Source organism: Saccopteryx bilineata, chromosome 3, assembly GCF_036850765.1.
Source record: "Saccopteryx bilineata isolate mSacBil1 chromosome 3, mSacBil1_pri_phased_curated, whole genome shotgun sequence".
Taxonomy (NCBI): domain Eukaryota; kingdom Metazoa; phylum Chordata; class Mammalia; order Chiroptera; family Emballonuridae; genus Saccopteryx; species Saccopteryx bilineata.
The window spans coordinates 38,039,893-38,053,822 of record NC_089492.1 but is presented as its reverse complement, the minus strand read 5'-3'; the positions used below and the strand labels follow the sequence as shown (position 1 = coordinate 38,053,822).

The 13,930-nt window shown below is 42.7% G+C and overlaps 1 protein-coding gene across 1 annotated transcript in view; it reads left to right on the top strand.

The window, feature by feature from the left end:
- The first annotated feature begins 1,634 nt into the window (after positions 1 to 1,634).
- Positions 1,635 to 13,930, top strand: part of LAPTM4B (lysosomal protein transmembrane 4 beta) — a 76,958-nt gene continuing 64,662 nt past the window's right edge. The window contains exon 1 of the mRNA XM_066266001.1: positions 1,635 to 1,950. Within this exon, the coding sequence (XP_066122098.1) occupies positions 1,852 to 1,950 (99 nt within the window). The 5' untranslated portion in view covers positions 1,635 to 1,851. The remainder of the gene's footprint in view (positions 1,951 to 13,930) is intronic.

Below are 13,930 nucleotides of genomic sequence, written 5' to 3'. Positions count from 1 at the left end.
GGGGTCATGTCCATGATCTCATGCTCAAGCTGGTGAGACCATGCTCAACCCAGATGAGCCTGCACTCAAGCTGGTGACCTCGGGGTTTCAAACCTGTGTCCTCTGCATCCCAGTCTGATGCTCTATCCACTGTGCCACGGCCTGGTCAGACTCTTGAGTCTTATATACTTTTTTTTTTTTTTTCGTATTTCTGAAGCTGGAAATGGGGAGAGACAGTCAGACAGACTCCGCATGCGCCCGACCAGGATCCACCCAGCACGCCCACCAGGGGCGATGCTCTGCCCACCAGGGGGCGATGCTCTGCCCCTCTGGGGAGTCGCTCTGTCGCGACCAGAGCCACTCTAGCGCCTGGGGCAGAGGCCAAGGAGCCATCCCCAGCGCCCGGGCCATCTTTGCTCCAATGGAGGGTAAGAGAGAGACAGAGAGGAAGGAAGGGGGGTGGGGTGGAGAAGCAAACGGGTGCTTCTCCTATGTGCCCTGGCCGGGCCGGGAATCGAACCCGGGTCCCCCGCACGTCAGGCCAACACTCTACCGCTGAGCCAACTGGCCAGGGCTGTCTTATATACCTTTTATAGCTCTCATGTGAAGGGCATCTGATCTCTTTGTCTGCAGACCTCCCTGTACTTCTGTCTCCAGGAGGGAAGGAGTGTGAGAGGAGGTTCAGACCATCTGTCCTTGTGTTACAGGTTAGTTCAGGGAGCTGGTAAAAGAGCTGCATTGCTGTGGTTTGTTACTTTTTGAACTGACTTGGTCAGCTTTTCCAGCCCTTCCTCCCTCACTTCAGGGGGTAATCAGAGGGCTGTCTGGAGATTTGATGTATATCTGGGATTGAGGTAGGACTGGAAAGTTAAAAGTTAAAGTTCCTTGGATAGTTAAAACAAGAATAGAATAACTTCTTCCTATCTCAACCTACTTGATTTACTATAGTGACTTCATTTTTATTTCTTCATCCTATTCCTCAAAGGCTAACCTAACCTAGAACAAACATGCTTCCAGACAAAGCACCAGATGGGAGGAAATAACCCCAAATTGTCCTATCTTTCTGTATCTATTAAAGCTCTCTGTTGTGTCTTGCAGAGACCTTGTGGCAATAATTGGCTTGAAGATTTCTTTACAGCTGCTGATTAAAAAGGCTACCCAAAGCACAGTGAGAAAAGATGTCCTTGACACGCATCCTATTTTCTGGGAAGAAATTACTACCACGGTAATTGAGCTGGGAAGCAGAGACAAATAGCTCTTGGCGGCTTCAATAGTGGTTCAAAGTACTGCAGTTGACTGGAATCACATCCTGCAGTTCTCCCTCCTCCAGCGAGTAAGATGCCAACAGAGATAGCACTGCACCAACAAATTATCTGCAAGATAGGTGTGGAAGGGGAGAAAACCGCCGCCCAAATGGGATGTAAAAGAATCTGTTAACCCAGCGGTAGAGTTACACGGACGACCGAAAGAGAGAGAGAAGGCCCGGGATTCCACTGCGGGCCGAGTCAGGGACTTGCGGATGGTGCAGGATGATTTATTTATTTATTTACACTGGGCCGGCCGCATCCCGCAGCAGGTTGGAGCCCGCGGTGACATCACGGGCCGGGTCGCGGGTCACGTGGTCCCCCCGAGCCGTCCCGCCTCCTCCTGCTCCTCCTCCTCCCGCTGCCTTTCGAGCGCAGGGTCCGGCCGCCGCAGCTGCTCTGAGCTTGGGGAAGGCGCGGAACGAGGGCCGGAGGGCTAGCAGGCGAGCGGGCGGGAGCGGAAGCGGTAGAGGAGCAGCGGCAGCCGCGCGGTGGCCGGGAGTGACGCGGCCGAGGATCCTGCAAAACTTGGGCGCGCGCTCGTGCCACTGCGCCCGCAGTCCTAACGATGAAGATGGTCGCGCCCTGGACGCGCTTTTACTCCAACAGCTGCTGCTTGTGCTGCCATGTCCGCACTGGCACCATCCTGCTCGGCGTCTGGTACCTGGTGAGCGCTGCGGGTCGTGGTGACGCGCGGGGGCGCACCTGCGGGGGGAGGAGGCGCCAGCGCCCGGAGCCCCGGGACCCCAACCCGCACCGCCTTTGCTTTTCGGGGCCGCAAGTTGGCTTTATGGTTCGGCCTTGGGTTGGGTGACATCGGCGCTAATCCGCCTAAAGTTATATTATTAGAAACTTAATTCTCTGGGCGAGTTTGTCCGCGGTCGCTCCGCCTCGGCCAACCTGTGGCGGGGGTCGGGTCAGGGCCGGGAGTTGGGGGTATTTCGGGGCTCCCGGGTGGGCCAGGGCGCGCCCTAAAGCCCTGGGCACAGAGCCCGCTGCGGCCGCGGTTTCTGGTGAAAGTGCACTTGGTGGCCGGAGAACTCTGATGTTATCTGAGGGGCATGTGTTTTCCTTTCCTTTCTTTCTGCCTCATACCCGGTGGGCTTTGTATTTCGACGGTCCCGACAGCGTCGTGGGTGACCCGGCACGTTTTGTTATCCCTGCGGTCAGGGTTGCAGACGCGGCGCACTCGACCTCTGCTCGCATCTGGCCTTGGGTTTGCTGTCCAATTTCCTGCGCACGTTCGGATCCCGAGTTGAGATGGCTGAAGGTTCTTGTCACACTCTGAGTGGTTCCCCCCACACTTTTGTTATTGTAAAGCCGTTTTTCCAGGAAGGGATTTACTTGTGATTTACTGCCTTGCAATCAGCCTGGGTAGCCATTTTACACCCCCTTTCCTGCTTATTAACAGGTGATCCCTGTATCTTTCTTAGCAAACCTCAGGCAAATCTGATTTTTATTAAGGTTGGAACCTTTAAAGATATTTGTAGGGGCAGTGAAGAAACCTGATGGTTGTCCTGGACCTGCTCCAGGCTGATTGTGGGTACCCCTAGACTGCCAACATTGAGTTGGGTTCCCTTGCATTTAAGATTTTGTAACATCATGATGAAGGGTTACACCTGAGCCACTTTTTAGTGAATACCACTGTATCATGAGGAAATACCTTAAAAATGGTAGTAAGATAGCACATAGAACTTTTTTTAGTGATAATCCAATTTTCTTAATTATCAGAAGTGTTTTTTTTGTTCAGTTTTTTGATATAATATAGATATTATGTCGAATTGTTGTGTAATTGTGCCATTTTAAGTAAAACATTTCTCCCCAGGCATATGGTGTTCTCTGTGCTACTTATAATTTCAACTTTCCTTTAGTCAGTGCCTATCACAGGACACACAATAGAAATTTTTGGCCTTGAAAGGTTTCAAACAGATCTTCCGTATGTATGTGTGGGTTCTTATTGTTAAGTGTTAATGCAGAAAGAGCCTCAGCGTCTAGGCTCAACCATACATAACTTTGCTAATAACCGGGGAATCCTTAACAGAAATTAAAATTACTGTTTAGCAAAAGTATAGTGGATGACTTCCAAATAGTTTGTGCTTTTATTGATGATCAAGACAGTTTTATATAAATAACTTGTGTCCTCTTTGAAAACATTAAAATCTGCAGACTTGCAAGTACATCAGTGAATGTAATTTGTAAAATCTAGGGCACTGCATTAGGCAAATGTACTGTGTGATCTATAGGCAAGATAAATCTACTTGAGCCCCACTGTTGGCTGTAAGCCAGCCTGACAATATCATGTGATAAAAGAATATTCTGCATGCTTTCTCTACCCTTGGTGCATGCTCTTTGTGGAAAGTAGTTAATGGGGGGCATGTTTTAGCATTTGGAAGTATATGGCTTTTTGAAATAGAATCAGAAAACTTGCCAGCAGTTATAAGAATGCCACTTTAGGTAAACCTAATTAACGGGAAACATGGCTTAAGTACTGGTCATTTTTATTAAAACTTTTTCATTTCATAAAAAAAAAAAAATTCAGACTTTTTTTTAAATAGTGAGTTTTCCTCATACTTTTAAATATAATTTGGTTATCCAAAACTCTGGTTTACATACAGTTTTAAGCAGGGTCACTTAAGAACAAAGCACCTCACCCTCCTCCCCAACCCCTCTTACCTCGCCATCTGTCTGGATGCAGTGCGGTCAGTTATCAGAAAGGGGCAGAGTTTTCTGGAAAAAGAGGTAGGGTTATGGGTAGATGTTCAAATAAAAGTCTAATAGAAGGGGTCTCCCTTAAACTAATAGGTAATTGCCAGATGTATAAAGTGGATCTTGTTTTTCTTTTTTTGGGAGGTGTTTTTCTGAAGTGAGAAGAGGGGGTGCAGAGAGACAGACTCCTGCATGCGCCCGACCAGCATCCACCCAGCATGCCCACTAGGGGGCGATGCTCTGTCCATCTGGGGCATTGCTACATTGCAATCTGAGCCATTCTAGTGCCTGAGGTGGAAGCCATGGAGCCGTCCTCAGCCCTGGGCCAACTTTGCTCCAGTGCAGCCTTGGCTGTGGGAGGGGGAGAGAGAGAGAGACGGAGACGGAGACGGAGACAGAGACAGAAAGGAGAGGGGAAAGGGTGGAGAAGCAGATGAGTGCTTCTCTTGTGTGCCCTGGCCAGGAATTGAACCTGGGAGTTCCACGCTCTGGGTTGACGCTCTACCACTGAGCCAACCTGCCAGGGCTAAAGTGGATCTTTTTAATGCATTTTCTAATTGTTGATCCTACCACCACCATTTATTAGGGTTCAGTGTGCTAGCTACCAAACTAGATGCTTTGCATAAACTTAATTTTTACATAATCCTGGGTAGGATTCCCATTTTATAGATTAGAAAAATGAGGCTAAAGAGACCTTAGATTATTTACATAAGGTCCCATGGTTGGTTTGTAGTCTGATGTTTTAGTCTATCCTGTTTCCACTGTTTTACTTTTTAAAATTTGTATGTGTGTCTTTTATTTTTGCCTTGGAATAATAACAGTTTTCTTTTTTAAAAATTTTTTTTAATCTTTTAAAAAAATATTTTATTTATTGATTTTGAGAGAGAGAGAGAGAGAGAGAGAGAGAGGGAGAGAAGGGAGAGGAGCAGGAAGCATCAACTCCCATATGTGCCTTGACCAGGCAAGCCCAGGGTTTCGAACCGGCGACCTCAGTGTTCCAGGTCGACGCTTTATCCTACTGCGCCACCACAGGTCAGGCTTATAACAGTTTTCTTAGTTCAGTAACAAAGCATATTTGATTTCAGGTATTAAAGATTCTCTTTGTTTATCATTTTTTTCTTTCATTGAGGCATAATTTATGTATAGTGAAGTTCACAGATATTAAGTGTACAGTTCATTGAGTTGATAGATACGTATGCCTGTGTAAACCATACTTCTAGAGAACATTTCCAAAACTCTAGAAAGATCCCTTGTGACCCTTCCCAATTAATCCTTGCCACACACATCCCGGTTCCACAGGCAAGTTTTACCTATTTATGTAAGTGGAATTATACTGTACATATTCTTCTGTACCTAGTTTTTCTTCACTTAGCATAATTCATGTTGGTGGAGTATGTTAGTAGCTTGTTCCTTTTTATTGCTGAGTATTGTTTTATTGTGTGAATATACCACAGTTTGTTTTTCCATTCGCCAGATGATGGACATTTAGGTTGTTTCCACTTTGGGGCTATTACGGATAAAGCTGCTTTGAATATTCTTGCATGAGACTTTTTGTGAGCATATGTTTTACTTCTCTTAAGTAAATACCCAGGAGTGGAATTGCTGGTTATTGGGTACATGAATGTTCAACTTTATGAGAAACTACCAACCAGTTTTCCAAAGCAGTTCTGCCATTTTACTCTCCAACCAGCAATGTATGAAGTTCCAGGTGCTCCATGTCCTTGACAACATTTGGTGTTGTCAGTCTTTTTAATTTTAGCCATTTTGGTAGGTGTGTCGTGGTAAGTCATGGTGACTGGTTTGCATTTTCTGATGACTAATGATGTTGTAAGTTTATCTTTGCTTGTTGGCCAATTATATATCTTCCTTTGTGAAGTGCTATTTATTGTCTAGTTTGTCTTTTTTTCTTCCTGATTTTTAAGAACTCTTTATATATTTTGGATACCAGTCCTTTGTAAAATGTATATTTATGAACATTTTCTTTCCCTGTGTAGCTTGCCTGCTCATTTTGTTAATGGTATTTTTCATATAACTTCCTGAGCCTGAGAGTCTAAAAAAAGAGGCTTTCCATCTTCAGACAACATCAGGAGTTAGTGTAAGGAAACTTACATACCAGGCGTCTTGGGCAGCAGCAAGACAACGTGGATATCCTCTGTGCTGCATGGTAGTCACTCAAGAATTATACAGAACAAAGCAGGCTAGATAGAGGATAAGAGGTGTCATCTGCTGCCTGACCTGTGCTGGCGCAGTGGGTAAAGCGTCAACCTGGAAATGCTGAGGTTGCTGGTTCAAAGCCCTGGGCTTGCCTGGTCAAGGCACATATGGGAGTTGATGCTTCCAGCTCCTCCCCCTTTCTCTCTCTCTGTCTCTCTCTCCTCTCTAAAAATGAATAAATAAAAAAATTTAAAAAAAATAGGTGTTATCTGCCCCAGATAAGGGGAAAATGCAAAATGTGTTACATACTTGTCCCAGGGCAGAGCAAGAGCCTATTCTAGGAACCAGTATGCCTGGGCGCAGGGGAGTAGGTCTGTCAGACATTCCCCGAGATTCCCAGGAAGCGGCCTTATTTGGCCCAGATCTGGCAGGACCTAACTGGAAGGTTCCTTATGGAACAGGTTCTCCACAGATGTATTCATGAACAGGAATTTTTAATTTTGATTTAAGTTCAATTTGTCAATTTATTTATTTGTTTATTTTTACTTTTATTTTTTTAATTTTCACTTTTAGCACTTAACATTTATTTTGAATATTTTAAAATTGATTTCTTAAACTAAAAATTTAAATTTATTGTGTTAACATGAATTCAAGTGTGCCACTCAATATAACAACCTCAATCCCCCACAGTGTGTCCCCTATTACACCCCTTTTACCCCTCCTCCCCCTTTCCCTTTGGGACTTGCTGTCCTGTTATCTCTGTGTTACGTGGATAAAATTTGGCTAATCCCTTCACCTTCTCTGATCCTGTCGCCTCATCCCCCTTCCCTCTGACAGCTGTCCCTCTGCTCCCTGTGACCCCGCCTCTGCCTCTATTCCATTTCTCAATTCACCTTGTTCATTAGATTCACATATAAGTTAGATCATATGGTATTTGCTTTTCTCTGCCTGACTTCACTTAACATAATAGTCTCCAGGTCCATCTGTTCCATGGCAAACGGTAAGATTTCCTTCTTTTTTGTGGCATTGTAGTATTCCATTATGTACCACATATATGTATATGTACCACAGCTTTTTTATCCACTCGTCCATTGCCGGACACTTGGGCGGTTTCCAGATCTTGGCTATAGTAAAGAAATGCAGCAATAAACATGGGGGTGTATATTTTCATTTGAATTATGTCAATTTTTTTTTTTTTTTTTTACTTTCTGTGTTTTATTTATTTATTTATTTATTTATTTATTTATTTATTTATTTTTTATGTGCCTTGACCGTGGGCCTTCAGCAGACCAAGTAACCCCTTGCTTGAGCCAGCAACGTTGGGCTAAAGCTGATGAACTTTTTGCTCAAACCAGATGAGCCCTCGCTCAAGCTGGTGACCTCGGGGTCTCGAACCTCGGTCTTCCATATCCCAGTCCGACGCTCGGTCCACTGCGCCACCGCCTAGTCAGGCTTCTTTCTGTGTTAAAGCATCTCTCATATCCCAAAGTTGTGAAAATATTCTCAACATTTTCTTCAGAAAGCTTTATGGCTTTAGCCTTCTTATTTATATCTGTGATTTATCTCAAATTAATATTTGTGTTATAATGTGAGGTAGAGGTTTATATTTGTTTATTTAAAAGGTAGTTTAATCACTTAACTTTTAAGTTAAATTATTACGTAATCTATAATAACTATAAACATTTTTAGAAAGACGGGTAGGATGCTTACCCATCTTTGCAGAGAATGAAGACTGACGTATCCTGGTTTTCAGTGGGATCATGATATGAAGCTGTACAGTTTTCTGGGGTTCCTTCTCTTTCTACAGCAACACTTAGTATTCTAACCTGAATTCATTAATTTCTCAAATTTGCCCAAACTCGAGTCTCACACCATCTATCTAGATTCCCCAGCTAGGTTCTGCCTCTCTTCCTCTTGCTATCTTAATCCCTTCCTTCATTCCATCTTCACTTCCTGGTGATTTTTGGTCTGTGGCTGGATTACCTCCTTTTCTGTCCTGTTCTTATTCTTGCTGCCATTTCTCTTGTTTAGGTTCTCATTAGCACTCTTCTGGCTACTATTATAGTATTATAACTGGTTTTTCTCCTTCTAACATTGCTATAAAGAATCCATTCCTCCTCCCTCCCACCCCCTAGGCCAGGGGTCCCCAAACTTTTTACACAGGGGGCCAGTTCACTGTCTCTCAGACTATTGGAGGACCGTACTATAAAAAAAACTATGAACAAATCCCTATGCATACTGCACATATCTTATTTTAAAGTAAAAAAAACAAAACGGGAACAAATACAATATTTAAAATAAAAAACAAGTAAATTTAAATCAGCAAACTGACCAGTATTTCAATGGGAACTATGCTCCTCTCACTGACCACCAATGAAAGAGGTGCCCCTTCCAGAAGTGTGGCGGGGGCTGGATAAATGGCCTCAGGGGGCTGCAGTTTGGGGACCCCTGGTCAAGAGTATGGGAAAAAGCTTAGTCTTAAAACTAAGCCTTAGGGCAGGGGTCCCCAAACTATGGCCTGCGGGCCGCATGTGGCCCCCTGAGGCCATTTATCCGGCCCCCGCCACACTTCTGGAAGGGGCACCTCTTTCATTGGTGGTCAGTGAGAGGAGCATAGTTCCCATTGAAATACTGGTCAGTCTATTGATTTAAATTTACTTGTTCTTTATTTTAAATATTGTATTTGTTCCCGTTTTGTTTTTTTACTTTAAAATAAGTTATGTGCAGAGTGCATAGGGATTTGTTCATAGTTTTTTTTTATAGTCCGGCCCTCCAACAGTCTGAGGGACAGTGAACTGGCCCCCTGTGTAAAAGTTTGGGGACCCCTGCCTTAGGGCCTGACCTGTGGTGGTGCAGTGGATCAAGCATTGACCTGGAATGCTGAGGTCACAGGTTCAAAACCCTGGGCTTGCCTGATCAAGGCACATATGGGAGTTGATTCCTGCTCCTTCCCCCCTTCTCTCTCTCTCTCTCTGTCTCTCTTCTCTAAAATGAAGAAGTAATTTAAAAAAATAAAATAAAACTAAGCCTGAGGCTATAATGACCCTGCCTGTTTACAGCCTGTTTCCCACACCCAATGCAAACTATAATCGAGCAAACATATATATTATATATATATTTACAAACTTATTTGAGCAACAATGACCTGTGTGTTTCAAACCAATTTAAACTGGTTTAAACAATGAACACTGAGACACTCCCCCTCTCCCATCCCTTTCCCTTTCAGGTTGTCCTCTTTTGGATACAGATGGCTGCCACGTTTGCTGGATGGTACTTAAGCCCTAAGTGTGGAGATTCACTCTGATTTGACAAACTTAAGTTGTCTGTGCACCCCTGGGGTTATGTGACTAAAATATATTCACGAATTTAGGTCTGGGATAGTCTCTTGACCTTGAATTATATAGATCAGGAGGGATGTAAACTGAGGGTGGGATTAATTTTACTCAAAACACCAGATTGAGAGCAAAGGGTTGGATAATTTCCCCAGAGAATCCTATTGGGAGGAGGAGGAAAGAATGTTTGAAGGACAATAAAAAATGCTTAGTTAGGCTCAAGATCTCATTTCTTTTGGAATGTTTTACTATCAAGTCCTGACACTTTCCTGACATGCTCAACATACTTTTCCCTTGTAATTTCTTTCATTATTTCACCAGGGGATTTTCTTGGTGTGTTTTGAAAAATGGTACTGAGAGTTGAAAGCATCTGTCAGTGGCACCAGGGATGGGTCATGCCTTGTGCATATATTTTTTTTTATCATCATCCAAGTGTATTTTAGGAACTTAGTCATTCAGCAAATATATATTGAATTTCTCTTTGTGCCAGATACTATTAATAGGGCCATATATCAGATTATAAAGGATGAAAGGGCTCAGAGTAGCTGGTCTCTTTGGCTTTATGACCTGGCCTTTCAGATAATCTACTGTAGTTCACTTTGAAGGTCACAGCTTGCTTGTATACCTAAGCCTGATAGGGTCTCTGTATCCCAGGGAGTTCTTGTGCAATAACTATTGATTTTTGCCTGGGTAGTAATGCTGGATAGTAAAACTGACATCTTGTATATTTGTAGAGCAATTGATAGTTTTCAGTGGGCTGTCGCATTTGTTCTTATTTAGACCTCAAAGCAACCCTAAGGTCAGGCACAGTGGGTGATGATATGCTCATTAAAGATTAATAGTCTCTTTCCAGCTGTCAGATTCTATAACTAGGTCTGTAAGTCCATGGCAAAACATGGACTAATTTATAGTGCTTATGTAATCCTTATTGTCTAGTGTTTTCCCTACTACATTAGATTGCAAAAGACTGAAATATTAGGCTAAAGAGTTTGAATATTATTCTGTACATAATAGGGAGGCATTGAAGAATTACAAACAGGGTGATAGGATGAAAGCAGTTTTTAAGGAAGATTCACATGTCCAGGCTGTTTCGAATTTAAAGGATCAAGGGCAGTTCTATTAAATATTGGGTGGTGAAGATTTCAGTGGTATCTAGTATCTTTTTAGCTTTTGTTGCACATGCTAATAGATTTTCATCAGAACATTTTAACAATGGGTTGGCCAAGAAATAACTTGAAGATTGTCATCAAAGCTGTTTTATTAATATCAGTCTATCTGGTACCCACTTTAAATATATCTATCGTAACAAAGCATTAAGTATTAAAGTGGTTAATGTGTTTTGCACTGCGATGTGTGTTATGTTTAACTAAATGTGTAATATATTTCTTTTGTCAGCTTACTTTGAATCTTTGCCAGGAAGAAACCACAGTTCTCCCTTCTCACTCCACCCCCTTGGGTCAGATATATTATTGTTCTTAAAGAATGGTGGCAATAATACGTGAGCCGTAGCAGCATAATCCACTGATTTCTCGTCTTCCTCCCAGCTCCACTGGCTCTTAGCAGAACTTCTGGAGCCTTGATAAGAGTTCTTGAAGAACTATAAACAGGTTAACTCATTTTACATGAAGCAAAGTGAAAATTAAGCAAAGATCATATTTCTTGGATTGTTCTTAAGAGACTAAAAGATTTTGAGTTATCTGTTTGCACTTGTAGCTTCCAAGGGAAATTATTTCTCAGGGAAATGTGGGGGTGGGGTGAAAAAATTTTTGAGGAATACAATTTCAAATTATTCGTAAAAGTAAGCTTGAGCTTATTTCTTTCATTAACCTTGAGCTGCTAAAATTACATGGCTTGTTCGTTCCTGGGTGCAGAAATGGTGAAGCACAGTAATAACTTTTGTGTTGACAATAGAAGGCTCAAGGGTTGCAAAAATGGAGACATTACCAGTTGGGAAAAAAAGAAGCACTTACAAGGTCACATGGGGAAGTGCAGATGGGATGCATCAGAATTAGGCCCTTTCTTAGTGGGCCCTTAACCTTTCTGGACCAGAGATTGGATCTTGTCAGGTCCCAGAGTTGAATAGCTGATTGACACCAACTCAACTCAGTAGATGGACACATAAAACCAGAATATACCAATTTATTAATATTCAGTGGGGAAATATAATCATTGAGATGAATTTCCTTCCTTCAGAGGATACTAAATTATGATTGTAGAATGATTTGAATACTTAATACCTTTTCATAAAGAGAGCCTGGTAAATCCAACTTCTCAAAAGAGAACCAGGCAACTATCTCAAAAGAGATAATGTTGCCTGACCAGGTGGTGGCGCAGTGGATAGAGCGTTGGACTGGGATGCCGAGGACCCAGGTTCGAGACCCCGAGGTCACCAGCTTGAGCGCGGACTCATCTGGTTTGAGCAAAGTTCACCAGCTTGGACCCAAAGTCACTGGCTTGAGCAAGGGGTTACTCAGTCTGCTGAAGGTCCACGGTCAAGGCACATATGAGAAAGCAATCAATGAACAACTAAGGTGTGGCAATGAAAAACTGATGATTGATGCTTCTCATCTCTCTCCATTCCTGTCTGTCTGTCCATCCTTATCTATCCCTCTCTCTGACTCTCTCTCTGTCTCTGTAAAAAAAAAAAAAGATAATGTTCAGGACTGTGAAACAGTTTCTGGGCTAGAACAGTGTGTATTCTTCCAACTGTGCTTAAAGAGGGTTTTAGTTCTTGGATAGTATTGTTCAGGTCTCAGTTTTGATTACCCCACTCTTCATCAGCTACTGGTCTAGGAGTCTTTTTTTTCTTCCTTTGAAAGGTGGAATTTTGTGGGTTTTTTTTTTTCCAGAGACATAGAGTCAGAGAGAGGGATAGATAGGACGGACAGGAACGGAGAGAGATGAGAAGCATCAATCATCAGTTGTTCATTGCCACACCTTAGTTGTTCATTGAATGCTTTCTCATATGTGCCTTGACCGTGGGGCTACAGTAGACCAAGTAACCCCTTGCTGGAGCCAGCGACTTTGGGTCTAAGCTGGTGAGCCTTGCTCAAACCAGATGAGCCTGTGCTCAAGCTGGCATCCTCGGGGTCTCGAACCTGGGTCCTCCACATCCCAGTCTGATGCTCTATCCACTGCGCCACCGCCTGATTAGGCGGAATTTTGTGTTAATACTGACTTAAACTGTGTTTGTTGAGGTATAGGTAAAGCTGCTGTAACAGAGAAATGCAAACATGCATAAAAGTTATTTTCTCGTTAACCGTCCAGGGAGGGTTGGCAGCCTTTGTTGCATGAGGCCATCCAGGGACTCAGGCGGGTGGGGCAACTCTGCCATCCTAAATGTTCAGATCCCTTCGATGATTCTCAGGGAGCTGGTTTCCTTTATTCTTGTCTGCATGGTTGGAGATAGCTACCTGCCCCATGTTTGTCTTCTGGCCTGCTGGGAGGGAGGACAAGCAACTTTATTATTTTTTTAAGGATGTAAAATGGAATTTGTACGCATAGCTTTTACTTATACCCCAGTAACCAGAAGTAAGACATTTGACCTAGCTGCAAGGGAGGCTAGAGGATGTTATCTCTAGCTGGCATTTCTGTATCCAGATAAGGTTATTACCGTGAAAGAGAGGGAGAAGAGATTGTGGGGGACAGTTACTAGTCTGGCATTTTTTCCTAGTTATGCTTCGTTTTCATGGGGTTTTTAATTGACTGTTTAAGAATTTTTGAAAGATATGATAAAACGAAGGTCTCACAAATAGCAATTTCAGTATGAAAACATATAGTTTACCTATATAAGACATAAAATGCAGCAAGCTTATGGATGAGAAAGTTAGAATTGCTTGTGGATAAGGGTTTTCCATCTCAAAAGAAAATAATTGTGGACAATTTAAGCCTAGAAGGTGTGTGGATGCTTATCCAGTTTCTTCTTTTCATTTCATTCCCTTGCCCCCTTACTTCATTCCTCCTCTAGCAAAATTCTATTGAGAACTGCCTGTGAGTTAACAACTGTGCTAGGTAGTGACAATATAATGGTGACTCAGAATAGACCCAGTCTTTTTCAACATGGAATCTATAGTAGAGGAAGTAAGTATTAATTAGTAATTAATATATATTAATTAGTAGCTATGCAATTAAATTTTGGAACGTAATTATGATAAATGCTACAAAGGAGAATATGGCACCTGACAAGGCATCTAGGAGAGTTTGGGGATGGGGGGTGCAGTTGGAGAGCCTGACAACCTTTGTCTTTAATTGGAGAGAGGAGTAAGTCCACTTAACGTTAACAGTGATTACTAATACTCTGTGACTTATTCCAGTCGTTATTTCTGTTTTTCTCTCCTTTGTTGCCATCTTTCATATTGACTGAGTTTTTTAAACCATTTTTTCATATCGGTTATATTGGAAGTTTTACTCTATATCTTTATTATTTTAGTGGTTCACTCAAGAAACTTTGACATG